Source organism: Glarea lozoyensis (assembly GCF_000409485.1).
Source record: "Glarea lozoyensis ATCC 20868 chromosome Unknown GLAREA10, whole genome shotgun sequence".
NCBI lineage: Eukaryota > Fungi > Ascomycota > Leotiomycetes > Helotiales > Helotiaceae > Glarea > Glarea lozoyensis.
Genome location: NW_007360984.1, coordinates 1,344,770 through 1,371,629, shown reverse-complemented (window position 1 = coordinate 1,371,629; position 26,860 = coordinate 1,344,770). Strand labels below are relative to the sequence as shown.

Genomic DNA, 26,860 nt, shown 5'->3' with positions numbered 1-26,860 from the left:
TTTTGGTATTGTCTTAGGTAACGAACGACCAGCGTTTTGTTCATCTCCTGCGAGTTAACCCTCCTAACTGCTCTTCTAACAACACCAAAATCATTATTATTGATGATCCCCTTGCTGGCCGTTTGTTTGCTTGAAGCCTTGCGATCCCTCCGGTCACGTTCCGTCTTTCAATATCCACCAACATATGGCTGGAAGCTAAGAGCGGGGTGGATCACCAATACGTCGACACGTCCGAACATGGACAATGTCCAGGACCCTTTTTTCTTGAAGATCACTCTCCCGTCTTCCCACGTTCGAGGGTTATCTGCACGCGTATCGGATGCATACAATCACATCCAGCCGCTTCAAATGCTTTCCAATGCTACTCTGCTTCCTGGTGGTAAGCTCATAAGAATTGTTGATGTCCCGTCGCTGTGCTGTTGTTCTATTGATGGGAAGCTCCATTCAACTGCTGTTCTACTCAATTGCCGATCCACCAAAGCTTGTCTAGTCTGCTAAGTGCATACTTACGCTCAACGACGTGTTTGATGCTTCGAAACGTTGGCTGAACCTTCTCATGGTCCAACTTCAGTGTCGACCTCTTCCCAAACCGCCTGCTTCCACAACCTTATTAACGTTGCGTTATGGTTGAGCAGGATAGCCGACCCTCCTCCTCCTCTGTGGACCAACATGGTCATGTCGATAAGCTCGCTTTCACTGCCGTAGCCGCACCCCAAGTAGAGGTGGCCGAATCATCCGGAACGCCTTCAGAGCCTTTATATGTTCTTCGCGACGAGGACGTCTTTGGAGCTGAGGGACCCGTCGCGACGAATAAGGAAATATACTCTTACTATGCCTATTTTGCGGGAAACAACGGCATTGGCTCGTTTCAATAGTAAGGATTGCTGCTATCGCCAACTTCGTTTCCACTTAATCTGACAGGAGCCTTCTACAGTTCAAATCTTCTGTTCCAGAACCTGATATACCAAGCTGGATTCAATCCCAATGTCCTGCCACTGGGAAGCTCTTCCTGCGATGTCGACCCCGATGCCCCGTGCCATGTCTTCTGGGGAGGGGGAAACAAAACGAAAGAGTATACATCTGTGGTCCTGATTGCAACCGGCTTAACGTTCCTATCTCAAGCTTTGGTTTTCATTGGAGTGGGCAGTTTGGCAGATTTTGGCAATTGGAATCCATGGGTTGTGCGTGGATTTTCCGTGGTGTGCTGGGCGTTTGAGTTCGGGTTCTTAGGAGTTACCACGCCCGGGAAGTGGAGGATTGCAATGGCACTATACATTCTGAGCAGTATGTACTTTGCACCTACCCTCATACGCAAATTTTTAATCGATTTATCCAGGTGTCACCTTTTGGGCATCCTATGTCTTCTTCAACGCGATATTCCCAAAGCTTGCACGCGATCGTCCAGAAACAAGAAAGGCCAAAGAGGAGTTCTTGAACAAAGCCATTAGCGAAGAAGAATACGAGTATAGGTGTTCGATGGAGCGATCAAGAACCATGAATTTCAGTTACGGATGGAACAACGTCGGTTTTACGGTGTGTTGCGCTTTGTCACTAGCTGCCCTGTTCGGCATTGGGGCAGATGATTCAGTGGACCAAAATAATCGAGGTTATTCAGCTGCCGTTGCTGTTTGTACTGCGTTCTGGATTGTGTTGGCTATTCCTTGGTTTTTGTGGGAACAGAAGCGACCTGGACCACAACTGCCAAAGGGTGAAAACTATTTGACATTTGGTTTCAAGCAGACATACTTCGCTGCAAAGCAAGTCTGGAAGCTGAAGCAAACGTTTTTCTACTTGATCGCTTTCTTCCTGCTTGCGGATGGTATCTCGACAACTCTCACTCTCGTCTCCATTGCACAGACACAGGTGGTGGAGTTTTCAGCAACGCAGAACACTTATTTGATCATTGTACAAGGTGGTTCCTGCATTTTTGGTGTATTCGGCAGTTACTACGTCCAACAATATTTTAAGCTTCGAACGAAGACAATGCTCCAAGTTGCTAATTTTGGATGTCTCCTTGTGGCGCTTTGGGGTATGATTGGAATATGGACGACAAAGGTTGGCTATCACAATTTGTGGGAATTCTGGTTCTTCAACGGACAATTTGGATTCACCTTAGGCATACAATTTTCCTACGGCCAGGCATTTATGGCGGAACTGGTACCCAAGGGCCGTGAGTATTTGTTTTTCGGTCTTCTTGGAATTGTCTCGAAGGGGTCAGCATGGATCGGCCCTATTGTCAGTAGCGCCATTGTCGACGCCAACGGGAATCAGTGGACGCCGTTTCCTTTCATTGCCGCGTTGATATTCGTCCCATGGGTCGGAATCTTCTTCATTAGTGAAGAAAAGAGCAGAAAGGAGTGTGCGGCTTATCTCGAACGGGAGGCAGCCGTTCTGAGGAAGGTGACAAAATGACAGAGTAAAATAGACAGTCCAGGCAATACTCTTGAGAGAGTGCCCGTTCACAATTTTTGATATTTAGAAATAATTTTTAATGACATTTTTGATGGGGCTAAAATATCCAATGTCGCGGTTCGTCTCCTGCTTAGGAAGCCACCCGCCCCCAGATCGAGATCTGGTCTTGCTGAAGCCAATGACGCCGGTAACCCAGCATCAGGTTTTAAGCGCAGACCCATAACCCTGAGTTCGAATTCGAAATATCGGAAGATGTTCCATTTCCAGGAAGTTACGCCTCGTTAGCTGCGGCACAGCATTAGAGTGCACGAGATGCGTGGCTGTCATTGGATACCGGTGCGTTGGACGGTGATCAAATAATTCTAATATTGGGTCATGTCAGTGAGATGCCAATTTTGAGGCATGGTCAAGAAGAGTTCGGAGTGATTGTGTTTCAGCTTGTTATCGGCAGTTGTATATTTGCGTTGGGTGTGCTTCGGGCTCAACATATTCAGTGCGAGATTCAAAGTTGAAGGATCACTTCCAAGTTGTTGGTCTTTTCTCTTGTTTGAAAATGGCTTCTTCTAGTCTAACGATTAGTAATGCAGGCTTGACTTTTGATCGAAGCACAGATCAAGTGTCAAGTAGCTTCAGGTGGGAAATACCCAGCTGTTTGTACGAGACTACGAGTAGTGTAGTTCGCAATAGAAGGCCAGAAGCCTTCCAGAACAGCGCTAAAAGCAGCTCTACAGAGCCCACATTGATTCCTCCTTAATCTGGACACCCGCAGGGACGCTCAGACTTGATTAATATGCTCAGCAATGTTATCAGATTCCTCTAACACTAATGCTGAATGTGGTGCAGTATGCTTAAGCGACTCTGACTAGAGCACTCGTTATACTGAAAGAAGCAGCTCGACCTCCTCTCCTCCTCCTCATTGTCGGACTACTGCCGAAGGATTTGGCGGCACAAAGAGCCGGAACACTTTAGCTGAAGATTTCATGAATATACGAGATGCTCTGCATGAGAGGCGTTGAAACAGCACACCATCTCGAAGCGTTTCGGCCCTCCTCAGGCCTTCTAGAACGGTAAAGAAGACGCACCGCAGGGTTTCCCCGCTGCCTCCCCACCAGCTCTCCAGCCAGAGATCTGAAAAGGTGGCATTGCTTTTTTGCAAAGGGTTCACAGTCGCACGATTCTTCTTTCCCACGTGCGGAGGGGGTCTTGATATGGCAGATATCCTGGACTAGGAACGGCTTCGTGGGCCCCTTCAGTCGCCGCCCACCAGTGATTGTCCTTTGGTGTTGTTCGGGGGGATCGGAGTACTATCGAAGTCTCTCGCTTCGCCAGCCCAAGCACGTGCTAGGGTCAGTAGCCTTTCCATACAAAGCCCCGAAGATCCCTTGGTCTTAGGTTCGAATATCCACAACTCCACAATACAAAGCCACACGATTCGGGCTCCGGTGCTTAGACCTTCATCGACAACATCGTAGCTAATCTCATAACATCAACAGTCGGGCGTTGAGGAAACCATACCACACTTTGCCCGCCGGTCTCTTCACAGCATCCTTCTCACGCCGTATGCAGTGAGACTTCACAGTTGAGAGAATGGCTCCCGGAACGGGCATCAAAGCACCTGTTCCACGAACAAGAACCGGTTAGTGGCAAGACTTCTTGAAAACTCTAAATCCAATTCTCACTCAAAAAGGCTGCTTGACGTGCCGGAAACGCAAGGTCAAATGTGATGAGACGAAACCAATTTGTGGAAGGTGTGAGAGACTCCAGCGAGAATGTGTGTGGAGTGAGGATCTCCAAGTTATCAGCCAAGGGCGTCCGCCTGTGTTTTCTTCAGCAACTATCATCACCACCAGATCTGATGTTCCAGCGCTTCAACTATCCCGGCCATCCGGACAGAACTTCGTGCTTGAGCTCCCAACTGTGGACAGAGCGATGATTCCCTACGTCCATCACTTTGTCTCATTTTGCTGTAGATTCATGGCATACTCAAATGACAACGAAGGAAACCCCTTTCAAGAGGCACTAGCGCCGCTTGCAATGTCATCACCCGCCCTGATACACTCTATTTCAGCTCTGGCTGCATCTCACCTGGCTAGAAACCAACCATCACACGAAATTACGGCTGCAAATCATTATTCCATTGCTTTGAGAGAATTGCAAGCTTCTTTATCAGATGCAAAAATTGCTCAGTCAGATGCAACGCTTGGAGCATGTCTTTTGCTTTGTGTCTATGAGGTATCACTTCCTGGGCCGAGTTTAAAAACACTTCACGTAAGCTGACACTTTTAGATTTCACACTCCGACAGATCCTCGTATAGCTCTTCCTGGCTTGAGCATCTCCAAGGGGCACGAGATTTGATTCTCTTCCGAGGTGGCCCTAGAACAAGTGATTACTTGACCCGATTCTTCTCTCTGCTTGATGTATCAGGCGCATTGTTCTCTGGTAAGGGTACGTTGCTTCAAGGCAACTATTGGATTGACGACGGAACGGATGATGAAGGTTCTAAAGCCCTCAACTGGCCTTATTATGATGGCAGCGGAGTCATGACGGATCACTTTCACCAATTGATGACCCATATGGCTAAGCTCTCACAGCTATCTTCCGAGGCGCTCGGCGAAATCGGGCAAGAGAATCCCGACATGATCGCAAAAAAAGGAACTGAAATATATGAAGCTATGCTTCACTGGTGGAGTCAATGTCCGCCAGAGCTACGAGACCAGAATAAAAATTGGCGACGATTACCACGAGAGAAAAAACTTACTGTTTCTGAAACTTTGGAAGAGGAAGCTTTCTCGAGCACAAAGGCTTGTCTGCTCGGATGCGTCATTTATTTACATCACATCCTCGACCCAGTCGGTCGAGAGCCTCAGAAGAATGAGGTGACCGAAGCTATTATTGAGATTCTTGAGATCGCAGAAGAAACTCCTCAGGGCTACGGGCTTGAGATGGGTCTATATTGGGCTTTGTTTATGGCAGGTGTAGCTGTTTTCAATGATGTCGTTGCTGAAGACTTGATTCGAAAAAAGCTGCGATCTGACATGACCGTCAGTCTTTATGTAAGTTACTCATTTTAAAGTCTGAAGATTTGGCTAAAAGATCTCAGCATGCAGATAGGGCTCTAGATCTACTGGAAGTGCTTTGGAAGCGACAACACCAATACGGAACTAAGTACGATTGGAGACTGGTACAATCCCAAATGGGCATTCAAGTGTGAGTGGAAGCCCGAAATTCTTTGCTCTATATAGACTGATTATCACTCCAGCTTTATCCTGGCGTGAAACCACGATAGATATATTTGGCTTCATCCTCCGCGACTCCTGGTGCAGTGCTGGAGTTAATTCCTGTCCCCGAGACACTCTCGGTCCTTGAATATCTTATGTCCGGATTAGACCCACACACTAGTAGGGGCTAGTGTGCCTTGGTGGATGTTTCTAAGGGAAACTTCTCGAATGAGGTTGTGTTCGAAGTGGATCACCACATTAAACAGCAAGCAGGGACAACAAGTCCATGTCTCACGGGCTTCGTTTTCGTCAGCTGTTATGGCACCATAATTCACCTGGTTACACACCCACCGTATTTATAACTGCGGAGAGGAAGCACCTGCCCAGCAAAGAGACAGAGCTTTGTTACACATTCACCTCGCATGGGCGAAACGAGAAACGGCATACATAAAAAAATAAGCAACTCATACTCGCTGAAGAAGTTGAAATACAGTGTCACATATTATGCACCATGTCATCAACAAAGGCCACTATACTGCTACTGGGAGGGACAGGTAAAGTTGCGTCGCGCATTGCAAAACGTCTCTCCGAAGCCAACTACTCCGTTCTCCAGGCATCTAGATCTGGCAAATCAACAGCATCTTATCAAAATTGCTCGGGAGTAAAGTTCGACTGGTCCGATGAGAGCACTTACGATCTGCCATTTTATGGCCCGGCAATCGCAGCGGTATTCATCGTGTCACCTCCTGTACTCAACAATTTAGAGCCATCTAAGAAGTTCATTGAAATTGCAAGAAAAAAAGGAGTTAACAGATTTGTACTGCTCAGTGCCAGTCTTCTAGAGGTCGGCGATGGACCTGCTATGGCTCAGGTCTCCAAGTATATTGCCGAGTTAGGAGTTGACTATGCTATTCTTCGATCCACATGGTTCATGGGTACGTCTGTTTTATTTATCAAATGTTTCCTCGCTACTCGTTACAGATCTGCTACTTCTGAAATGTTAGTTCGAATTTTGCTGACGGCTCATCCAGAAAACTTCTCCGAAGGACAGCACCAACCCACCATTCGGGATAGTTCTCAGTTCTACACTGCTTCTGGAGATGGAAAAGTTCCATTTGTCTCTGCAGATGACATCGCGAACGTTGCTTTCTGCGCCCTTACAGACGAGAAACCGCACAATACGGATCATTTGATCCTTGGGCCGGAGCTTTTCACATACGATGAGGTACGGCCTCCATTCTTTTCTTAACCAAACGTTCCGAACTAACCTATTCCACAGGCTGCAGCTCTCATCTCCTCTAAACTCGGACACACAGTCACACACGTAAGAATCACAAAGGAGCAATTTAAAGAAGGGTTGATGAAATATGGCGTCGAGGAAGCTTTTGCAACAATGCTTGCAAGTCTTGATACTTATGTCAGTCAGGGCTGGGAGGCAAACTTGAACGATGTTGTTGAGAAGGTGACTGGGAAGAAGCCGAAAACTTTTGAGGCTTTTGTCGAAGAGTGTGCTGAGAAGGGTGTTTGGGTCAAGAAGTGAGTTGGAAGGAATGTGGGTGAGGAGGTCGTCGTGAGGTCATTGGAATGTGGACGGTTGAAGGGGAATTGATAAGCTAGAGAGAGGAAAATAAAAGTCTTAAGTCATTTTACCCGCAGTCTTAGTGCAATCTAACTTGCGTAAACAATAACTTTAATGATTAGAATTCAGCACTACATCGACTGATGACTCAAATCAGACATTATCAAACCTCGGTTGCTCAGTTGTATCTTGATAATGAATTGTTAGAAGTGCCTGCGTTTTAGATCCTTATTTGAGATCACGTTCATACAACAGAAGTATTATAAAAACACATGGATGTGGGGCTCGCATGCTCATCTTGAACATGTTAGATAGTGTGCGCTTGAAGCAAGGCAAGGCAACACTTGATGTTCAAAATTGCATAATTGGACACGTTCCAGCTCGCAGTATGAAAACCAGACAGATTTACTTGATCAAAGTTGCGCAGGTATCGTCTACAAGCAGGTACGATATGGCTACGCATTGTAGATTGACGTGAAGAAAATACTCGCTTGAATATTTTGGACTGGCTGATGAAGATATTGTCTCCGTATATAACGAGGAGCTTATGTACACTGAAGGTGACGGTTCCTGTAGCCTAGAAGATAATGGTCTTTGTCTGGTGCGGATAAACCTCAGAATTCAGAGTGTCTCAAAAGCCCTCTTTGTCAAACTTCAAGCTCGAGAAGTGACAGCCGCATTCGCTTGAGTGGAACAAAGACATGAGATTTTCGTCCAGACAAAACTTCAAACTCCTAAATGAAGAGTAACGGTAAGTCTGCGCGACACTTACAGAACGCAGACAAGAAATGAACTTTACATTATGGTTCCCAAACACAATCGGCTAGCAGTCGACATCGACCTAGCAAACACCACACAACTCAACCTCGACCTCCCTCCCCCTCCAAACCTCCGAACCCTCCAACCCCCCCGCGCAACAGAAAGACCAAAACCACCCCATCCCCACAAACGCAAAACAATACCTCCTCGCCGCGACCCAACCATCCTAGCCCACCCCTCCCTCTCCACCCACCTCCTCTACTTCTCCCGCTCTCAACCCTTTCACACGTATACAGGCCGCGGAAAACGCACACGCAGCCCAAACCCACGTTCAGAATTTCAAGTCGTGCGCGATGTAGCGAAATACAAGGGCCTCACGAAAACAAGCGCAGCCGCGCAGCGGGAATGGCTCGACAGCGAACCGGACTGGAATATCGGACTTGATGCGCCCGGCGCGAGTATTGCGTGTTGGGAGGGCGTGAGGATGTTAGGTGTAGGTGGGAACGGGATTGTGGGGTTGTGGAAACGCGTTATCCCGTCTTCGCAGCGCGAGAAGGGTGGTGGGATTCCAGGAAATGTGAATCTCGTGGCGGTGAAGCAGATACAAGGCGACGCCTCCGATTTCGAGGAGGAGGTGCATTGGATGCGACGGTTTCAAGAGGGTGGGAGGCATACGGTGAGGTGTTATCAGGTTTCGAAGCGGGAGAGGGGGTTGGGGACTTGGAGGGGGATGGATGATGAGGGGGTGGGTGTTTGTAGGGTGTTTATGGAGTTTTGTGAGGGGGGGATTTGTTTGATTGGGGGAGGAGGATTTATAGGTGAGTTGAATCTTTGATTTGGTTGCGTTGGATGGGGATGGCTATCAGGGCTGACGCTGAGTAGGGAACATACGCATGAGGATCCTTGTCCGGAGTGGGTGATTTGGTAGGGAAATCCGTTAAAGCGAGGAAATAGGGGGACTACTGATTGAGGATTTTCTAGGAAACTATTTCAGTGTCTAGCGAAAGGCGCGGCAATCATAGAGAATGGAAATGAAAACCTGGATGGCCCAACTTGGGATAATGGAGAGACGGAGAATAACATCGTACATTTTGATCTCAAAGAGGGCAATGGTATGTAGCCTCTCTGGTTATACAACTCCAGAATTGACATATATAGTATTTCTCAAATTCGATGACGATGAACACACCGAAACACCTCTTTTCAAAGTCAGCACTAGCTTTTCTCTGAGGTGGTGAAGATTTACTGATATTTGTAGATTGCAGATTTCGGCTTGACAGATACGATGCCAAAGCCTGAATTCCAGACAGAAAGACAGTACAAATATATGAGACAGAATGGGACCGCAGATTCCCTGGCTCCCGTGAGTGCTGCCATGAAACAAATCATAACATTGACTCACTTACGAGCTTTGAAGATAATACTGATGCCATATGTACAGGAACAAAGCATGCAACCCGACTATCCATACAAACACTACATCGGGCCACCAGTAACAATATGTACAACCCCTTCTCTCCAATCCCAAACCTCACCTCTCTCTGAGTAGCAAGCGCTTACACCCACCCAGGGCAGATAGGAAAAATGATGCACTGGGTCGTCACCCGAGGACGATCATGTAATCCGCATTACCTCGACCCAGACTTCTTACTCGTAAAGCTAGATGAGAATGACACCAAGTTCCTCGTATCAATGGGCGAGCTTCTGCTTGAAGCGCCATACTCGGTAGCATTAAGGAGTCTTATATTCAGATGTCTCGCTTGTAATTGGGAGAGGAGACCGAATGCTAGGGAGTTGTTGGCGGATATTGAAGTGGGGATTGAGACTGTTGACGGAAGGAATGGGGGTGGAAGGAGTGGAAGACATGGTGAGATATCAAATGAAGATGGACGAATGGGATGGATGAGATATCCCGAACCTCCTTCAGATCCTGGACGTACTCGAAAGAAACCTAGACGGTAATAGAAATAGTCGTTTATGAATCTGAATACATTCGATAAAAATACCTCATCTTTGTCGGTAGATGCTGACTTTGTCAGCAAGGAAAATTGACTAGGAGGGCCGTACGACTAACACAACAGACTCCCAGCTCACCCACCAACGGCATATCTAACAGACATACTGATAATGAACAGACAGATATCTACTCGGTGGCATAAAAATGTAGACAGAATGCGGGGTTTGTGGGGGACCCCACATCCTGTCAACCATGCATATACTCGACTTCATTCAGGAGACCATTAGTAAACAATTTAAAAACTCATTTATCAATGAACTTTTGAACACTCACCTGAAAATTGTGTAACTCAGACAAAAGTAACCTCATCATCATATCTTCTTACAATGACAAACCTCGATCGCGCCCCCGAAACAGGCATCCGCGTAATAATAATCGGCACTGGCTTCGCAGGTCTAACCGCCGCAATCGAATGCCACCGCAAAGGCCATTCCGTACTCGTCCTCGAATCCTTCACTGAACTCAAAGTGCTCGGCGACGTGATAAGTTTCGGACCAAATTCTGTGAGGATATTCCACGGATGGCCAGGCATGCAAGAGAGACTGGACCCGATATGTCATGAGACCAACGAGATCCAGATCCGCACCTGGGAAGGAGAGTTGATATTGAATCAGAGTTGGAAGGAGAAGGAGAGGAGTTGGGGGAGGAATTATAATGGACATAGGGGTCAGATACATCAGGTTGTGTTTGATTATGCGGTGGAGATTGGAATTGATATTAGGTTAGGACATAGGGTTGTGGACTATTTTGAGACGGAAACGAAAGCAGGTGTTGTAGCCAATAGGCAGACTTTTATTGGTGATGTCGTTCTGGCTGCGGATGGTGTTCGTTCGAAAGGTAGGACGATTGTTCTGGGTTATGAAGATAAGCCGAAAGCTTCGGGATATGCTGTATATCGAGCGTGGTTTGACGTCGGTAAGATGGCAGAAGATCCCGATTTTGATTTCTTATTTGAGAAACAAGATGATCTTTGTATTTGGATAGGTAAGCGGAAAAGAATATATCTGCACTTACATCCTATATTAACAAGTAAGGCCAGGACATTCATTTCATTGCAGCAACGCCGAAAAGTGGTAAGGAGTTCTCCTGGGTTTGCACTCACAAAGTAAGTTGAAAAGTAGACTCTACATCTCTTCATGCAAAGCTGATTCACGAACCTCAGGACGATGGAGACGTCGAGGAAAGTTGGTCGGCAAATGCTCCCCTCTCAGATGCTCGTAAAAACTTAGAAGGATGGGATCCAGTCATCCACAAAATCTTAGACTTAACACCTGATCCAGTCATTGACTGGAAGCTCGTGTATCGCGACCCTCTACCGACATGGATATCTCCAAAGAGACGGATTGCTCTCATTGGAGACGCAGCTCATCCATTTCTGCCGACATCCATTCAGGGAGCTAGCCAGTCAATGGAAGACGGCGTGACCATAGCCGTTTGCCTGCGAAAGGCTGGAAAGGATGGTGTACAGGAAGCTTTGAGAGTCTTCGAAGCTTTAAGATATGAGCGTGTTAAGGGGTCTCAGAAAACCGGAGAAACGACTAGAGATAGATGGCATAAAGCCGATTGGGATGAAGTGAGGAAGAATCCAAGGAGCATGGAGCTTCAACGTGAAGAGTGGATTCTCAATTTTGACGCCGAAGACTATGCTGAGGAAAGTTACTCCGAAACACTCACCTCGCTTGGCAAGCAGGAGAGTGCGGTCACGTTCGCAGATATACCTAAGTCAGTCGACGTTAGCGTGCTTGCATAGAATGTCAGGGCCTCTATCAATAACGTTGTTTGTTACTGTATTGGTAAGATGAAACTTCGCTCCGAGCGGCTAATAGGTACTATTCCAAGAATATAGACATGACAGTCTGAATCATAAACGAAAAAAATAATATGATATAAGTAGTAATAGATCATCCATTCGTTATAGTTCTGTCTTGTCCTTCTCATTGTTTCGACATACGCCGTCAAAATCACCATACTTCTCCATTCCATTCTGGATCATTTCATAAAACTGATCGAAGGGACAGCTAGCACCTGGTCCACTTTGACAGCCTGGTAGCGGTCGTGGTGCGCTGTTAGCAATAATTCTTATATATTCCTTATCGTCCTCTGGATCGATCGAAACTCTGTTGCATGTGAGCTTCTCGATGCCAATGTGGCCAAGGAAGGGTATAAGCTCGGCCATCCGCCAAGAGCGTGCCCAATTGATCCTATCGAGTGGAAATTCCTCGTTTGCAGCATTCGAACTATTGAAAAGACCCAAAGCAGTGGCAATGAATGGTGGAACTTCTCGGTGCGTGAAACTCAAGAAGAATCTTTCCCCGTCGTCATTTGGAATTTTCGTTGTATCGCCATGCTTTGGAGCATGAAATTTAGCCATCAACTCTGACGTAGTGTTGAGCCAAGGAAATCCCAAGTAATTAGACAATGGATTGCCATGGCCGACCATCAGGGAATACTTCATGTCTGGGTTGTGGTTAGCACATCAAGCGTCGGGTGTTCCCGATGGGACCCAAACTCACCCCAACCATATTCGTATGACATCCACTCGGCATCGGTAAAGACGTGACAGATGTCACTAACCTTCCCGTTGATAGCGCTCTCATAACCACACATCATTTGAAGGCCCATTATATCCGTAGGCTCCAATTCCACGGGAGAAAATCTCTGGAGTCTGGCGATAATAGGCAGAGTATATGTATTCATCCATTGCTTGAGCTCATCGTCGCCTGGCTTTTTCGTGAAGGCATTGCAAGCCTTGTGCGGTACTTGGGCATAAAAAGATGTCTTGTTCTCCACGCGCATCTCAACCAATTCAACCTTCTGCGGAAAGACCTTGATGAAGGCCTTTGCAGTATCTTGTGTCCTACTCTTCTTGTCGGCATATACTCGCTTTGTGGTTGGCACCAGTTTTGGATATCTCGACATCAGATGTTTTCCAACAGCCTTCGAATCCTTGACACCCTGAGGAGTTATCTGCTCCAATTGATTATCCGGATCGGGGATAGGTGTCTGCCACTTCTTGAAAAACTCCAATGGACCTTCCCACCCCTTTCGCTTCTTGCCCGATGCTACGCTTATCGTCGAGTCTAGTTTCTTGAGGAATGGCTCCATGTACTTTTCGTAGTCATCGTCGTTGGCATAGATTGCCGCATGGCGGATGAGGTATGAGGCAGCTGTCACCTCACAATTGCGAGGCGCGCCATGGTCCAATCCAGACCCAATTGCGTCGAAATAGGGCGAGATGCCTGGTAGATGAAGCAGAGGCTTGAACTGATAGCCTTCCGAGTGTGACTGAGGGAAAAGAGGGACTTGGGCAGCTGCTGAGAGAGCGATAAGCTGAAAGGCAAACAAAACGGCGCATGGACTAGTTAATTGAACCATCTTGCCTCCAAAAACCTGGCGATAACTGCCAGCTCGAACCGCTAAAAGAGACGGATGTGTTGACTAGTAAACAAGCCATTTCGACGAATTTATGAAGGAAAATAGATGCCCTAGCAGTGACTAGCTGGATCACCATGTGCTCGGTGGTTCGACGTCATGCCAAGACTTTTGTTTGACTCGCTTCACCTGCTTCCCCTGAATTTGCTCCGGCGTCCAAGAGCGGTGCCACTGAATCAAACACTTCGCTTTTTTTCGTGTCAAACCATTGAGCAGTGTCTTGGTTCAGCAATAATGAATGTAAACAAGTCAACGATTCTCTAAATATTTGTTCATACGCACTCCGAGAATTGCGTGTTTGCTCTGCTTGTATGGTCATCCAATGGCTTGCGTCTTAATGAGCCTAATATATTAAACCCCTGGGTATCTTTCACAATTATACAATATCCAAACCCCAACTTCGAACCTTCAGTCGCATTTCGAGCATTTCGAAAGGTCACACAATGTTACGACCCCGCTCCGCTCCCACTTCCACCACCTATCCGTTTCTTCCTCGCCTCGATCTCTCTTTTCAGGGCCTCTTCCCGTTGCTCAAGCTCGGCTACCTGCCTCAGCCTCTCCTTCCTCTCCTTGATCTCAGCCATTTCTCTCTCCATATTGGCAATCTCCTGGTCATCAGACACCCCCAATGCATTGTTCGCGCCAGTAGCACTGCCAACTTGGGAGATGGAATCTTGCGGTCTAACCTCCGAAGGAGACGCGTGCGAGGGATTGGATGGCTGAACAGCCGTGGTCGCGCTAGAAACATGATGCGAGGAGGCCGATACTTCGCGGTTGTGAAGAGAAGTTACGCTTGAGTTACCCATGTTTGACATCATGGGAGTTGGCAGATATTGATGTTCATGCGATTCCCAAGGAGCCGGAAATCCCGATGCTGTGGTTTGAGAAGAACCAGACACGGGCTTCCTGTTCGCAGCTAGAGGGCTCCTTCCAGTAGACGTCGTATTCTGCAAATCATAAGCAGACCTTTCCGGTAGTCGAGTTCCATCGATCTCGCTGACCGTATGTGGTGATATTGGTATTCCACCGGCTTCAACAGGGCGCTGATAGTTGTTTGCGCCATACACTACTTCTGGTTTCTTGATTTCGTACATTTGTGGTGCACCGCCTGCGCCTCCCATAGGTCTAACGACAGCGCCACCAGCAAGTTCTGGCATACCTGTATATTGCTCGGTATAGTTGGATGCTGACTGGCCCTGCGGCTTCCTTTTACGAATACGGAACCACCAGAAACCAAACGCTCCAACAACGATTAATGCGACAAGAGGAACAGCAACTCCAATGCCAATTTTCGCACCGTCCGAGAGACCCCCTGAAGGCTCGGGTGTTGGGGGCGTTACGGTAAAGGTTGGAAATGTTGTAACTGTGTCTGTATTTTGAACTCCAGTGGCAGTTCCACTGCTAAGAGCACCAGTTGCAGATCTAGTGGCGGTTCCACTGCTAATTGCACCAGTGTTTGTAGCGCTGACAACTGGTGGTAGAGTAGCAAATGTTCGAGAGGTTCCAGTTGCTGATGCTGATGCTTCAGGCGAAGTCTCGAATGAGCCTGTAATGTAACCATAACCATAAGCACTTCCAGTTCCATACCCGCCAGCTCGCTTGACCATTGGCATCACTTTGGATGCTTGATTAGCATATGACACACTCTGTTACAAGGGCTCGTAAACTTACTGACTTCTGGAAACTCAAACGGAGCTCCATTTCCCCAACAATATTCCGCGAGTAATCCAGGTACACCTTTTCAAGGAAATCAGTATAAACTCCATTATGATAGCCAAGAAAAGGAAAGATAAGAACTTACGGATCTGATCATGCAAACTACACTCTTCAACACACATTTTGAATTCGCGGTCCTTGTCAACTGTTACATCCGCAGTCGCACCGTACTCGACTTCCTCATAATCAACCGCTTTGCTTACTGGGTCCTGGATCGCAGATGGAGGATCATCAATTGTCTCATTACTCGCCGCTTCATTATCAGTCTGTACTAGATCAGGCTTCTCATTTCCATCAATCTGAACATTGGTTGTTGCTGGGTCAATTATTACTTCGTCGGTTTCTTCCGATGCAGAATTTCCCCCAGCCTCACTGTTCATAGCTGCGTTGTCAACATTTCCGGTCGTAGTCTCGTCTCCAGATAGCACGTCGAGTTCAGGAGAACCGTCTTCGTTGGTAGCAGAAGCTATTGTTTCCGTTCCCACAATATCAGCCACCGTGTCTGCGTCCTCCGATTCCTTTTGTCCATTTTCCAATTCTACAGCGACAGTTTCTGCGTTCTCACCGTGCAGACGGCTACCCTGCACATCAACAATATCGGGATCCAAATCGTCGACTTCATCCACACCAAGATTGTTATAACTTTCGCCCACTACACCTTCCAGTATCTTTTTGTCATCTTCCAATGTGGAACTGGAATCAGTAACGTCAAGCACCGTGACAGTTACTTCGGTTATAGGTTCAGTCGTAGACCCATCATCGAACACCTCGTCCGGAATTCGTTTCACTAATCGTATCCTTCGTGGTGGGGGTTTCGGCGTATCATCATAATCGTCTAACGACCGTAAGTTCCGACATAGACACTGTGCGTCCAAGTGCGAGCATCCTTTCGCAAGCATTGGTGGTAGCATGCAACTAGCCTAATAAACAATTAGCATTGGTCGCGTAGATTCAGCAGGGTAAAGTTTACAATGCATCTGGGTATTGCATCAAAAGAATGAGCACGCTTGTGAGCGCGTAGCTCTACCAAAGCCTTCTCATTCTGGATGGTCTTGTGCTTCGTAAAGAGAGCATATCCGCCAGAAAGTATGAGACCGAGGCCAAAAAATATTACAACAATATAATTGATGATTCGAATGCGAATATTGACTTCTGATCCTTTGGCTTCTGTCTCATTCTCTACTTTCTCAGGAGCTAAAGAAGTCTGTTTTTCCATACTACCAGAAGCAGTTGTTGTTACAACAAAAGGGCGAGGAAGAAGAGAAAGCAGAGCCTCACTTGGAGAGGGCACAATCCTATTTCAAATATCCATATCCATGGTGCAAGATTTTGGGAGGCTTAGGAAATTACCTGATATGGATGAAGGCTGAACGAGGGACGAATCAAAGTGTCGCTCGATTGTGTTGATACTGCGATCGGCCGAGACTACCCAATGAAGTAACCCTGTGCGATCTCCCTTGTCTGAAATACATGCTGGTGCTTCACATACCCTGTATTACTGTACGTGAAATTGTCGCCGCACTGGGTCGACATGTAATCAGCATTTGACGTGGTTCTTGGGAACTTAGTACTTGAAGATTACCTTGGAAGACTCGAACCTTCGTACTTTCAGAGTTGTTGGTATATACCAAGATGCTCAAAAACCGTAACATTGTGAGCGGGTATAGTGGTCCAGAAGATTTGGGAGAAAGGGTCTGGGATCTCAACCCTTCAGCCGCAGTGGACCTCTCCGCCCCCAATGTGGTGGAGCCGGAATCCTTCGTTCTTGGTACTCCGCAATTACCACGATGAAATTCGGTCACATGTTTGGTCAAGAATCGGATCAGACATGGTCATGATTGCTCCAACATCTCGCGAAGAAAGCATTGGTAAGCCATGTAACAACTTTTCTCTCTTTTCTTGCCGATTCCCGAAAACAAAACGAAATGGCCGCGATTTGGATGCAAACAGAACAAGCGTATTTCTGCGAAGGCGATATAATAATCTAGGAGTCTGCCGAATTTGTCAATCGGGAACAGTCATGTGTCATAGGTTCTCATGGTCCTGCACCAATTTTCGTTGTCTTTGAATGTGGGTTCCACCTGTCTCAGGCGAAAGCAGCTATAGTCGTGCCGTTCCCAGACTTGATATTTGAAGACTAGTCATTAGACACACAGTGTGCTTCGAACCCTGGGTGAACTCGACGCACTTATTACCCAAGAACTTCAACTTCATATTCAAATGTCCTGGAATGATATGTTAACCTCACTGCTCCAAAAGAAATTAAGGGGGAGGCAGACATACAGATATGACTAAGGTAGGTTGATTTGTTCAGTATCTTCTCTTGTGCAATTGCTATTGCTGTTAGTACACTGGCTCTGTTGTCGTTTATATGAAAAACAATGCTATCATACTTCTAGAATCTGGTCGGCTAAGTTAAGTCAAAACTCCACTCTTGATACCGATATTCTTGTAGAAGAATGCCCGGCAGATTCGACATCCGTCTGCAATATTGATAATACTCTGAAATGGTCGTTCAATGCTAGAGGTGCACTTGATAAGTCTATGGGAAGACTTCCCGTCAACGTCTCATGAACAAATATTCCAACTAGTAGTTCGGCCACCAAAACCCTTGGAATATTCAGAGTATCATAGCACCTATGCTCCTCGGTCATCAAGCCGGCCATCACTTCAACGCTTGCCTAGGCTCTATTCAAAAATATCCTCAATTCAAATGTTGCCGCCGATGAGTCGCTTGAATTGTACTTGAGCATGAATAAGCTTCTGCGAGGATACGGGCTGGAGATGTGACACCACTATGTAGACAACGGCAGATCAAGAGACCAAGGGATGGTTGTTCTAACTTCTTAGTAATGCAACACTTCGTGCTGATCAGAGCCAGCTAGAAAATCTGTCAGAGTCTTCTTCTGACGGGAATGTCGTCTTGAAAATTCTGTTGCAGCATCTCCAGGGGCAAGCAGAATCAAAGTCTGTTGCATGCAGTTTATTGGATCAAGAACTGAAAAGGTAGTAAGTAGGGAATGCAACGCTTTCCAAGTTCTCCTACATTCTTAGATGCATATTTCGAATGTCGTGTGTCTGTTGTTACAGCACAAACCGACTTTAGAGGATAGAACATGTGAATTGGTGTCGAAAGGCTACTTTTTGTGGACTTTTAGAAACGTCCGTGAAGGAGGTGAGGTTGGGTACCAGAATGTTTGCTAACCAACGAGTGACCGCACAAATTTTGGAAACGCCCGAGCTCTCCGAAAATCGGAGTCAGACCGGGGTCGGGTCGGACCAGCTAAGCGAGATGTCTTCTTTCTCGATATTCATGCCAGCTAAGTTCCTCCTATCTCTTACATTTAGCGTTATAAAACAATTCGATGTCGAATCTCGTATACATACAAGATGATTGATGCGACTGTAGCAAGTGGAATATCAGTTATCGACTTGCGATCATCGACCGGATTTTCTCAAGATGGCACAACAACGACATCCTGTAACTTTGACTTTTCGCAGAAACAGCAGTCTTTTTTTCATACCGCAAGAACAACACTCCATTATGACTCAAAGAGTTTCAGAGTACCTTGAATTTCAACCTAGAATTCCAAACCGTTTGCCCTCCATGATCCCAGGCATATCTACCCTACCAGCTCCTAACCATCCCCATCCCAACCACGACTCTCCAACAACCATTAAATCCAACTCCCATGAATCAACCGATCCGCAAAAGCCCATCTAACCAACCCCTTAACACCATCCGGCATATCCATCTCTCTCCCCTCCCCCTCCTCAATCCAAAACAAATTCTCTCTCCCATTCCCAGAATCAAACCCACCAGCCCTCACCCCAACCACAAAATTCAACTGCACACACGGACTCCAGAACTGCTCTCCATGCACAACCCACGGAATCTTGAACTGGAACGCAGGCATTAACTCTCTAACCACCAAAGCCACCTCCATCCCGGTCTGTTCCTTGACAACACCAATTAGAGCCCGAATCACACTGAAATCCTCATCCGCCATCTTCCTGCTCGGAATATCGTAGCAGCAAGTTTCATCCACCACATGTTTGATAACGAGAAGCTTCGGACCGTTGAAGATTAGCGCGCCAATGTGTATATTCTGGAAGGGGGTCTCTGTTGTTTGGAAAAGGTGAAGACGTAGTTGCGAGCGCGATTTGTGGATTTTCTTGAGCGTGGATGTGAGGAGTTCGGGAGAGAGAAAGGGAAGCTCGTTTTCGGGATCAGGTGGAGGAGGGGTTGGGAGTCTTGGTGTAGATCGAAGCGCATGGTTGGTAGGTAGTCGAATGGGCGATACTCCTGAAGCAAGTTGCGACATTTTTGGGGCGGGTGAGATTGTTGAAGGTTTCCAAAATGTCCAAGGTTTTTAGAACAGAAAATCGATGGCGTCTATGTCGATGCTTGTGTGAACAAAACTTACTTCTGAAGTCACATAAGCTCACCCTTGAAAATCTACTTGGCTTCTAGCATTGAAATTCGCTCGCTGGATATTAAATTTGGCTTTCATTAGCTCTAATTACACGCTGACATTATTTCTATAACTTTTGGGTGACAGTATGCCTACTAACTTCTGGAACGTTCATCTTAATCATGACCGTACTACTGTCGTCCTCCTCCGATAGTCTTCACCTGACCTTCATCAGCTTCCGTAAGAACAAAGGCTATCGGCCAAAACAAGTCGCTCGTCAATCTCAAACATCATCAGCTATTGACCTCAATCATTACCCTAAAAGCTCCTCCACATTCTCATCCACGCCGCCGCTCTTTATAATTCTTCCTTTACTAAGGACCACACAATGATCAGCACCCTTGACGGCATCAACGCGATGTGCAATCGTGATGACCGTACTATCTTTCATTTCCTCCCGCAGTATCTTTTGTATCCGCATCGCTGTTTCCATATCTATACTTGCTGTCGCTTCATCCATGATAATAATAGGACTCCTCCTCAGCATCGCTCTTGCAAGCCCAACAAGTTGTCTCTGACCCTGACTCAGGTTACGACCACCGGTATCAACATGAGTGTCAAGACTCCATTGATGGCGGGAAGCAATCTTGTCCAAAACCCATATGCATTCGGAATCGCTGTACTCGTCGAGAGGATCGAGATTGACCCGCATGCTACCAGGGAAAAGAACTGGCTCCTGGGCTAGAAATGTGACCCGCTTCCGCAGTGCTTGGGTATCTACTGTTGAGATATCGATGCCATCGATGATTATCCGCCCAGTAGATGGCAGTGTAGTCGCTAGTAATGAAAGAGCGAGAGTACTTTTCCCTGACGCCGTCCGACCTATTAGAGCAGTTGTGCTTCCCCCTTTAATCTTAAGTGACACATCAGTCAAAGATGGCTCCAGATGTGGTGCGTACCGAATTGTGACATTTTCAAAGATAATGTCACCGTCGTACGATGGCCAGTAAGCAGGTGGCTGCACTTTTCCTGGCGGCTCTTGATCCAGGCGCATCATCTCAACCACTCGCTCAACGGAAACAAAATCCATCTGAAGTTGGCCATACCGCCGACACATTTTATGTGTTGACCAAACAAATTTTGAAGCAGCAGTTAGGACGAAAGCTGTAAGACCTGGCGAGAGCCCTGTGATAAGGGCTAACGAAGTTAAAAGAAAAGTCGAGATTGCGGACAAAATATCAAATCTCCACATCAACCACGATTGTAGACTCCAATAAAAATGATCCATTTTTTGGAAGTTATCTGTGACTTTGATGACCCTTTGTTGGAAAAGATAGGAGACTTTGAAAGCTCGGATACTCGTTAGGCCTGTAGTGAGTTCGCCAAAGTTGGATATGAGTGGACTGAGTGATACCATCTCTAGTCGACGAAGACTCTGTGACGTCGGTAGGAAATGTGAGAATATCGCGACGAAACTTATGGTAAGTAGAACGGCAAAAATCAGAAAAAGTGGTGTGACGGAGCCAATGACAATGACTGATGATACCCAAGCAGTCGCGAGATTTGCCATATAAGACAATTGACCACTAATATTACCATCGATCGTGTTGATATCAGACGTCAACCGGTTCATCAATCTGCCAACAGGAGTAACGTCATAAAAGCGAAACTTTGCGTGGGTAACACGGGTGATTACGCGCTCGAACATGTTCTTCCCGGCTTGATAGGAGATTACTAGCATAAAAATCCGGTTAGACAAATCCGCAACAGCTTGGGCAATGGCAAGCACGAGAAACCCTACGAGCCACGGCTTAATATCTCTTTCGGGATGGGGTAATCCACTCAGCGGGCCCCCAGAAGTTTCTTCCACCTCGTCATATGCTTCTCCCCATGTCTTTAGGAACCAAGTTTTGGATACATCCGTCAGACGATAAAAGAGCATCGAAATGAAGAGAATAAACCACCAGCGTAGCTTGCCAGCCTTGACGTATTCCCAATAGATAGATGCTTTGACACCACCATGTTCACGATGTTCGTCCTCAAGGAACTTAGCGGGAATAGTCGTAGGTTTGTCTTCATCGACATGGGAATCTTCGTTGGCAGAGTCGTGTGAGTGAACTTTTTGTAGGATGTTAAGAGAGTCGCGTTCAATTGTTTCAGCCCGGCCATTACAGATTTCAACTACTTGATCTGCAATAGGGAGAACCAAGTCGGTTCTGTGTGTAACAAGAACGACAGTTTTGTCCTTGAGAAGAGGGCCTGATATGCATTTTCGCACAATAGATTCTGCGGTGTGGTGATCCAAGGCAGAAAGAGGGTCGTCCAATAGCAGGACCTTCGCTTGCGAATAAACAGCTCTCGCAAGCGATATTCGAGCCTTTTGACCTCCTGAAAGCCCAACGCCATTCTCTCCAACAAGAGAAAGGTCACCATGGTCAAAGTTGGCCATGTCAGGAAGTAGGGCACACACATCAAGTGCATGTCTATAGCGTACCTCTTCGTAAGGCGAAGAAAAGAGTATATTTTCTCTGATGCTCATGGATTGAAGCCAAGGTGTCTGCCCACAGTATGCAATCACATTGTTTGAGCGTTCGTATTCTCCACTCAACTTATCCAGCTCCCCAAGAAAGGCTTGTAGCAAAGCAGTTTTGCCCGTACCGACCTCTCCATAGACAACAGTAAGCCCTTTCGGGAGTAATAAAGTGATTTCTCGCAAGACTGGCTCCGTTGCTCCAGGCCAAGCGAATGTAGCATTATGCATGGCTAGGTCTGAACTGGTTTCATGTACAGCTTCCGCTTCCGCCATATCTGGTTCCTTCATGAAGTCCTCGATACGACCCATGGAAACCCTGGCATTTAGTAGAACGGTGATTTGGTTTGGAATGTCCTGAAGATTGTGCTCGAGCATTGAAAACAACTGCAACGCAGGGAAGGCAATGTCAACCCTGAGAGGCTTGCCAGCTAACACTGTGTAAGCATAGAATGAAACCACTGGAAACAAGCCACTAGCTAGAGTATTCACAAGGCCAATCAGAATCTGCCAAAGTCCGGCGACAATTCTGAGTCCCAACTCCACTTGTCTCGCTTCCATGACCCGAGCCAACCATACATCTTGCCAGCCGTAGTAGCGAAGATGTCGAATAGCCTCGACAAGCTGATTTATCTTGTGAAGCTTTGCATCTGTTGACGCCCTGCGTCTCCTCTCCCACTTCAGCAATATTCGCGCAATCCACGCGTTGAGTCCTTGAGCCACAAATATTGTTATCACACCAAGCAAACATGGCCATCCTATCAGTCTCCATATGAGAACAGTGGCAATGATTGAACTCAGAGGCGTAGTCACCAACTGAGCAAATTCCCAGAACCGCTGGGCAACTTCGTACGCGTCAAATCGCATCAGATTCATAATCTTTCCTGTTGTTGCTAGCTCCAGCGACTTCTCGGGCATTATCTCAGTGTTCTCGATGCCTTCACTGTTCTCTTGCGGAGTCTCGGCAGGTTGGCCCTTCTTTCCAAAGAAACCTAGTAATTTCTCAACCATTGTCGAGCTCTTGGACACCACTTTCCCGTTTGTGGTCGTTCGCCCTTCATCACGAGCTTTGCTACTCACGCTAACCATCTTCCTGGAGAGTGTCTTCTCATAAAGCATAGTGATTAGCTCCCCACGAGATCTTTCATAGGCCCTCCTTCCATACCACACACTGAAATTCTCTGATTGAGCTACAACCAGTCGGATGAGCAGAGTCAGTAATGTGTAGACGAACGCCGGTCGTTTGAACGAGTGATGATCTTCCATGCTCTGAAGGAGCTTTTGAAGAAGAACCGGAACCGAAAAATCTGTATAAGCATGAGCAAAATTCGTCTAAATTAAGGATATACGTACAGCCCACAATTTCCAGGATGCCGAGCATAGAGAGAATGAAAAGATCAAGACCATTTGCCTCTATGAGCTTCCTAAATACGGAACCCTTGAGCTCCCGAAATTTGCTGTGCAAAGTTTGGTGGTCAAATTGGTACCCCAACGACCAAACATCATCGTCATTGAGTTGCCTCGAATTTCCCACCTTAAGTAGTGACTCCATCCATGAGACAGACATAAATTGCCAAAGCGTCAAGCAATCTTCGGGAGTACGAAGTTTTTCGGTTGGAACCCCAAAAGGAGGACTTATCGCAAATCTAGGCAAGCTAGGATCTCTGAGCGGCATGCAAAGAATGATCCATATCGCCGCAAAAGCCAGTAGGAAAACAACTGTCGCTGGACAGTCAAAAGCGTCGAGACTTGAAGCTCCATTGGCGATAATGATGAACTGAGACACAAATATACTAACGTATAGACCAAGCAAGGCTTTCGGTGTAGCTGCTGGTCGTAGAATAACAAGTAGAATAATCGATGCTATCCATGATGCGACGAGACCTAATAATTCAAGCTGAAATCTAGGAAATAACGCTGTTGAAACTTGAAGTGAAAGTCCCAAAATAGAAACAAGAAGCAAGCTCCCAGAAAAGACGGTGAAGCTCCGTCTGCGTTTAGGCGTCAATTCATCAACAGGTTCTGGGACTTCTCGAACAAATCTACTTAGCCACCATGGTGTAAGAGATATTCCCGGAATAAGTCTGAATAGGTATCCGAGGACAATGCATATTGCCAGTAGTGCTGGAATGTTGGCGATGTATGGAAGGACACAAGACTCAAATTGAGCATTCACCGGATCCTATTCGAATGTCAATCCAATTGCCCCGAAAAGAGTTATACTTGCTAGAAGAAGTATACATGTGTTACGTACCCATATTCGCGAGCACCTAGTACTCGAATCTTCCTTTATTGCCACATGAACCATCGAACTCCTGAATGCGCCTTCCTGGCCATACCATGGCTGCTCCGAGTCCGGCAATAATAGGTAGGCCATAACCGAATTATTTTATCATGAAACCTACTCCGTAATCATGATAAACTCCTGAGAACCGATGGCGACAAAAGACGAAAAATGAAAAGGTTGATGTTAAAAAGTGTCAACCTAAACCTTCCCAAACTCGGTGACAGATGTAATGCCCCCCACCTTTATTTACGAGTCGCCGAGTAGTATGACGCCCTGACAGCGGCTATATCTCGGTAAATCCACCTATTACTGTTTGTATGGGAGACGATTGCACGACAAAAATAGAAAATTATGTGTGACTACGAACCACCCAAAAGATGTGAATAAACTTTCCAAAACACAGTTCGGTAGAGGGAAAAAATACAAAAAAAAGAGGTCCCTAGCCGGTTCGAACGACTGACCTGCCGATAAATCGCATTACTGCAATCGGCTGCTCTACCGCTGAGCTAAAGGACCCATTCTAGGGTGCCTGATTGGCTGCAAGAATTCCTTGCAAACAAAAATATATACTTCAGCAAGCTGTAACACAACGTCTGAGCGTTCTTACCTCCGAAACCAACTGAGAACTTCAAACCCAACACTTCAAGCTTAACGAAATGTCATTTATTTCAACAGACCAAAAACATGACCTGTTCTCAGAATTATCAAGAAAATATAACACGCAGCATAAGTGACCATCTCCCATTGGTATCGAAGATAAACCAATAGCACTCTGCCGACTCTTGTATCTTCTGCTTAAGTCGGAATTTTCCTCTTTTGGCTCACTAAATCAGCGCAATAGCAGGCAAGACATGTTTACAATCAGTAAAAATTGATTCCAGATCGAAACTTCAACCCCTAGATTATCAAAATCCAATACACATCCCCTCAACCACAAAAAAGTATTCCCACAAGAAAAAGCACCAAATATCTACACCAAAAGCTTTCTCTAACATCAAAATCCACCTTCCTAAACCCTATACTAGTCTCCTTTCATCTCTTTGAGATCGATTGTCCTTCCTAAGCAGGAATGGAGGCAGCGAAACTGACTGAGGTGCTGGCTTGACCAGCGGCAGCAGTATCAAGCTTAATGTTGTTGGCAAGCTTAGCCTGCTCTTTGGCAACACCACTGCCATCACCACCCTGAGCAGCCTTGATCTGCTCACCGAGAACCTCAGCAGTAAGCTTAAGAACCTTGTTCTTGATTTTACCATTCTAAATTACACGTTAGTACCTGCGTCATCGCATGATAGATGAAGATGACTTACTTGAAGAGCGGTAGCTTCATCTCCGGTAGCAGCTGCAATAGCTGGGTTGAAAGCGTTGACCTCCGCGTCCTCGGCAGCATCGTGGGTACCCTTGATGATGTCCAAATCGGCGGCGCTAACACCCGCGAGGTTGTTCATGTCGATGTTGGCGAAGAGAGCATTTGCTTCGGTCTCTGCGCTTCCAGCGGTTCCGCTGGAGATTTGGATGGTGTTGTAGTCCGAAGAAGTGAGGACATCACCAGCGGCAGCGGCAGTGCCAGTAGAAGCGGTACTAGTTGCTGCAGATGCTGCGGTGGTCGAGGAAGCTGCTGCTGCTGCTGCCTTTGCGGCGGCCTTCTCCTTGGAGGTGGTTGGAACTGGAGAGGCGATGGAGAGAGTGATGAGAGCGAGGGAAAGGGTTGCGAATGAGAACTGCATGTTGACGGTTGTTGATTGATAAAAGGGTTTAAAATATAAACAGAAGAAGTTGATTGTAAAGAAGTGTTCTTTGTCTTGGAAGTGTCTGGAAAATTGTAGCGAGCACAGCTCAGAAAGAATGTGATATCGGAAGGAAGGTAGTTAAAGTTTGAACTGGAAGACTGATGTAAAGAATGAGAGCGCTGCTGAAGAGAAAAGAAAGGATTGATGAGGGTATACCACTTCCTTATAAAGATTTTCTGATCTCCATTATTGACGATGATAGCATTTCGGCCGACAGCCCAGAGAAGCCAGATGATCCGACGCACGAGCGCATTACAGTTTCGATTGGTTTCTCCGTCTCATGAAAATCATATGAACATACCACCCTTGTATTTAGACCAAGAATAGATAAGCTTTGCCAAATCAGACAAGAGATTTCCAAGCAAAAATGATGAACCGTGGCGCTGGAAATCCGTGAAAGCACGACGTTCAATGGAATGTGAAACTGAGGCTGTTAGAAAGGACGATCTCAACCGATCAAGGGTACCGCAAGCGGTTGATCATACTTGTCTGAACTAAGTCCGAGCATGTTTAAGCGCCCCCGGAGGAAATAGAAAGTTCGCAGGAGTAAAGATTCGATAGACGTTAGAACCCGGAATTGAATGGTAGTTGAACTCCTGGCCTGGAGAATGGGAGCTCCCCTTGTTTTCTTACAGAACTCTTCTCTGCAGTTTTGTCCTACGAATAAGCTTAAAAAATACACCTTAAAAAAAGATATCCACGTATCC

The 26,860-nt window shown here is 46.5% G+C and overlaps 10 protein-coding genes across 10 annotated transcripts; 5 read left to right on the top strand and 5 right to left on the bottom strand.

The window, feature by feature from the left end:
* Positions 1-623: 623 nt before the first annotated feature.
* On the top strand, positions 624-2,412 carry GLAREA_05483 (MFS general substrate transporter; the record flags this gene model as incomplete). The annotated part of the gene is made up of 3 exons (XM_008078772.1): positions 624-874; positions 935-1,284; positions 1,337-2,412. 3 exons carry the CDS (start codon positions 624-626, stop codon positions 2,410-2,412), a joined length of 1,677 nt encoding a protein of 558 aa, XP_008076963.1.
* A 1,587-nt stretch (positions 2,413-3,999) lies between these two features.
* GLAREA_05482 (Zn2/Cys6 DNA-binding protein) lies at positions 4,000-5,688 on the top strand (the record flags this gene model as incomplete). The annotated part of the gene is made up of 5 exons (XM_008078771.1): positions 4,000-4,048; positions 4,100-4,644; positions 4,699-5,466; positions 5,514-5,620; positions 5,673-5,688. 5 exons carry the CDS (start codon positions 4,000-4,002, stop codon positions 5,686-5,688), a joined length of 1,485 nt encoding a protein of 494 aa, XP_008076962.1.
* A 454-nt stretch (positions 5,689-6,142) lies between these two features.
* On the top strand, positions 6,143-7,171 carry GLAREA_05481 (NAD(P)-binding Rossmann-fold containing protein; the record flags this gene model as incomplete). Its single annotated transcript, XM_008078770.1, has 3 exons — positions 6,143-6,566; positions 6,663-6,856; positions 6,911-7,171. The coding sequence occupies 3 exons, from the start codon at positions 6,143-6,145 to the stop codon at positions 7,169-7,171; spliced, it is 879 nt and encodes a 292-aa protein (XP_008076961.1).
* A 343-nt stretch (positions 7,172-7,514) lies between these two features.
* GLAREA_05480 (Protein kinase-like (PK-like)) lies at positions 7,515-9,931 on the top strand (the record flags this gene model as incomplete). Its single annotated transcript, XM_008078769.1, has 7 exons — positions 7,515-7,654; positions 7,985-8,714; positions 8,964-9,081; positions 9,128-9,177; positions 9,228-9,332; positions 9,411-9,471; positions 9,540-9,931. 7 exons carry the CDS (start codon positions 7,515-7,517, stop codon positions 9,929-9,931), a joined length of 1,596 nt encoding a protein of 531 aa, XP_008076960.1.
* Positions 9,932-10,312: 381 nt separating this feature from the next.
* On the top strand, positions 10,313-11,736 carry GLAREA_05479 (FAD/NAD(P)-binding protein; the record flags this gene model as incomplete). Its single annotated transcript, XM_008078768.1, has 3 exons — positions 10,313-10,970; positions 11,021-11,091; positions 11,149-11,736. 3 exons carry the CDS (start codon positions 10,313-10,315, stop codon positions 11,734-11,736), a joined length of 1,317 nt encoding a protein of 438 aa, XP_008076959.1.
* Positions 11,737-11,898: 162 nt separating this feature from the next.
* Positions 11,899-13,361, bottom strand: GLAREA_05478 (Phosphoglycerate mutase-like protein; the record flags this gene model as incomplete). The annotated part of the gene is made up of 2 exons (XM_008078767.1): positions 11,899-12,443; positions 12,500-13,361. The coding sequence occupies 2 exons, from the start codon at positions 13,359-13,361 to the stop codon at positions 11,899-11,901; spliced, it is 1,407 nt and encodes a 468-aa protein (XP_008076958.1).
* Positions 13,362-13,864: 503 nt separating this feature from the next.
* Positions 13,865-16,350, bottom strand: GLAREA_05477 (uncharacterized protein; the record flags this gene model as incomplete). The annotated part of the gene is made up of 4 exons (XM_008078766.1): positions 13,865-15,033; positions 15,090-15,155; positions 15,220-16,054; positions 16,105-16,350. 4 exons carry the CDS (start codon positions 16,348-16,350, stop codon positions 13,865-13,867), a joined length of 2,316 nt encoding a protein of 771 aa, XP_008076957.1.
* Positions 16,351-18,811: 2,461 nt separating this feature from the next.
* Positions 18,812-19,459, bottom strand: GLAREA_05476 (uncharacterized protein; the record flags this gene model as incomplete). Its single annotated transcript, XM_008078765.1, has 1 exon — positions 18,812-19,459. The coding sequence occupies one exon, from the start codon at positions 19,457-19,459 to the stop codon at positions 18,812-18,814; it is 648 nt and encodes a 215-aa protein (XP_008076956.1).
* Positions 19,460-19,862: 403 nt separating this feature from the next.
* Positions 19,863-24,456, bottom strand: GLAREA_05475 (P-loop containing nucleoside triphosphate hydrolase; the record flags this gene model as incomplete). The annotated part of the gene is made up of 3 exons (XM_008078764.1): positions 19,863-23,386; positions 23,433-24,261; positions 24,334-24,456. The coding sequence occupies 3 exons, from the start codon at positions 24,454-24,456 to the stop codon at positions 19,863-19,865; spliced, it is 4,476 nt and encodes a 1,491-aa protein (XP_008076955.1).
* A 969-nt stretch (positions 24,457-25,425) lies between these two features.
* GLAREA_05474 (uncharacterized protein) lies at positions 25,426-26,090 on the bottom strand (the record flags this gene model as incomplete). Its single annotated transcript, XM_008078763.1, has 2 exons — positions 25,426-25,620; positions 25,674-26,090. The coding sequence occupies 2 exons, from the start codon at positions 26,088-26,090 to the stop codon at positions 25,426-25,428; spliced, it is 612 nt and encodes a 203-aa protein (XP_008076954.1).
* Between the last annotated feature and the right edge of the window lie 770 nt (positions 26,091-26,860).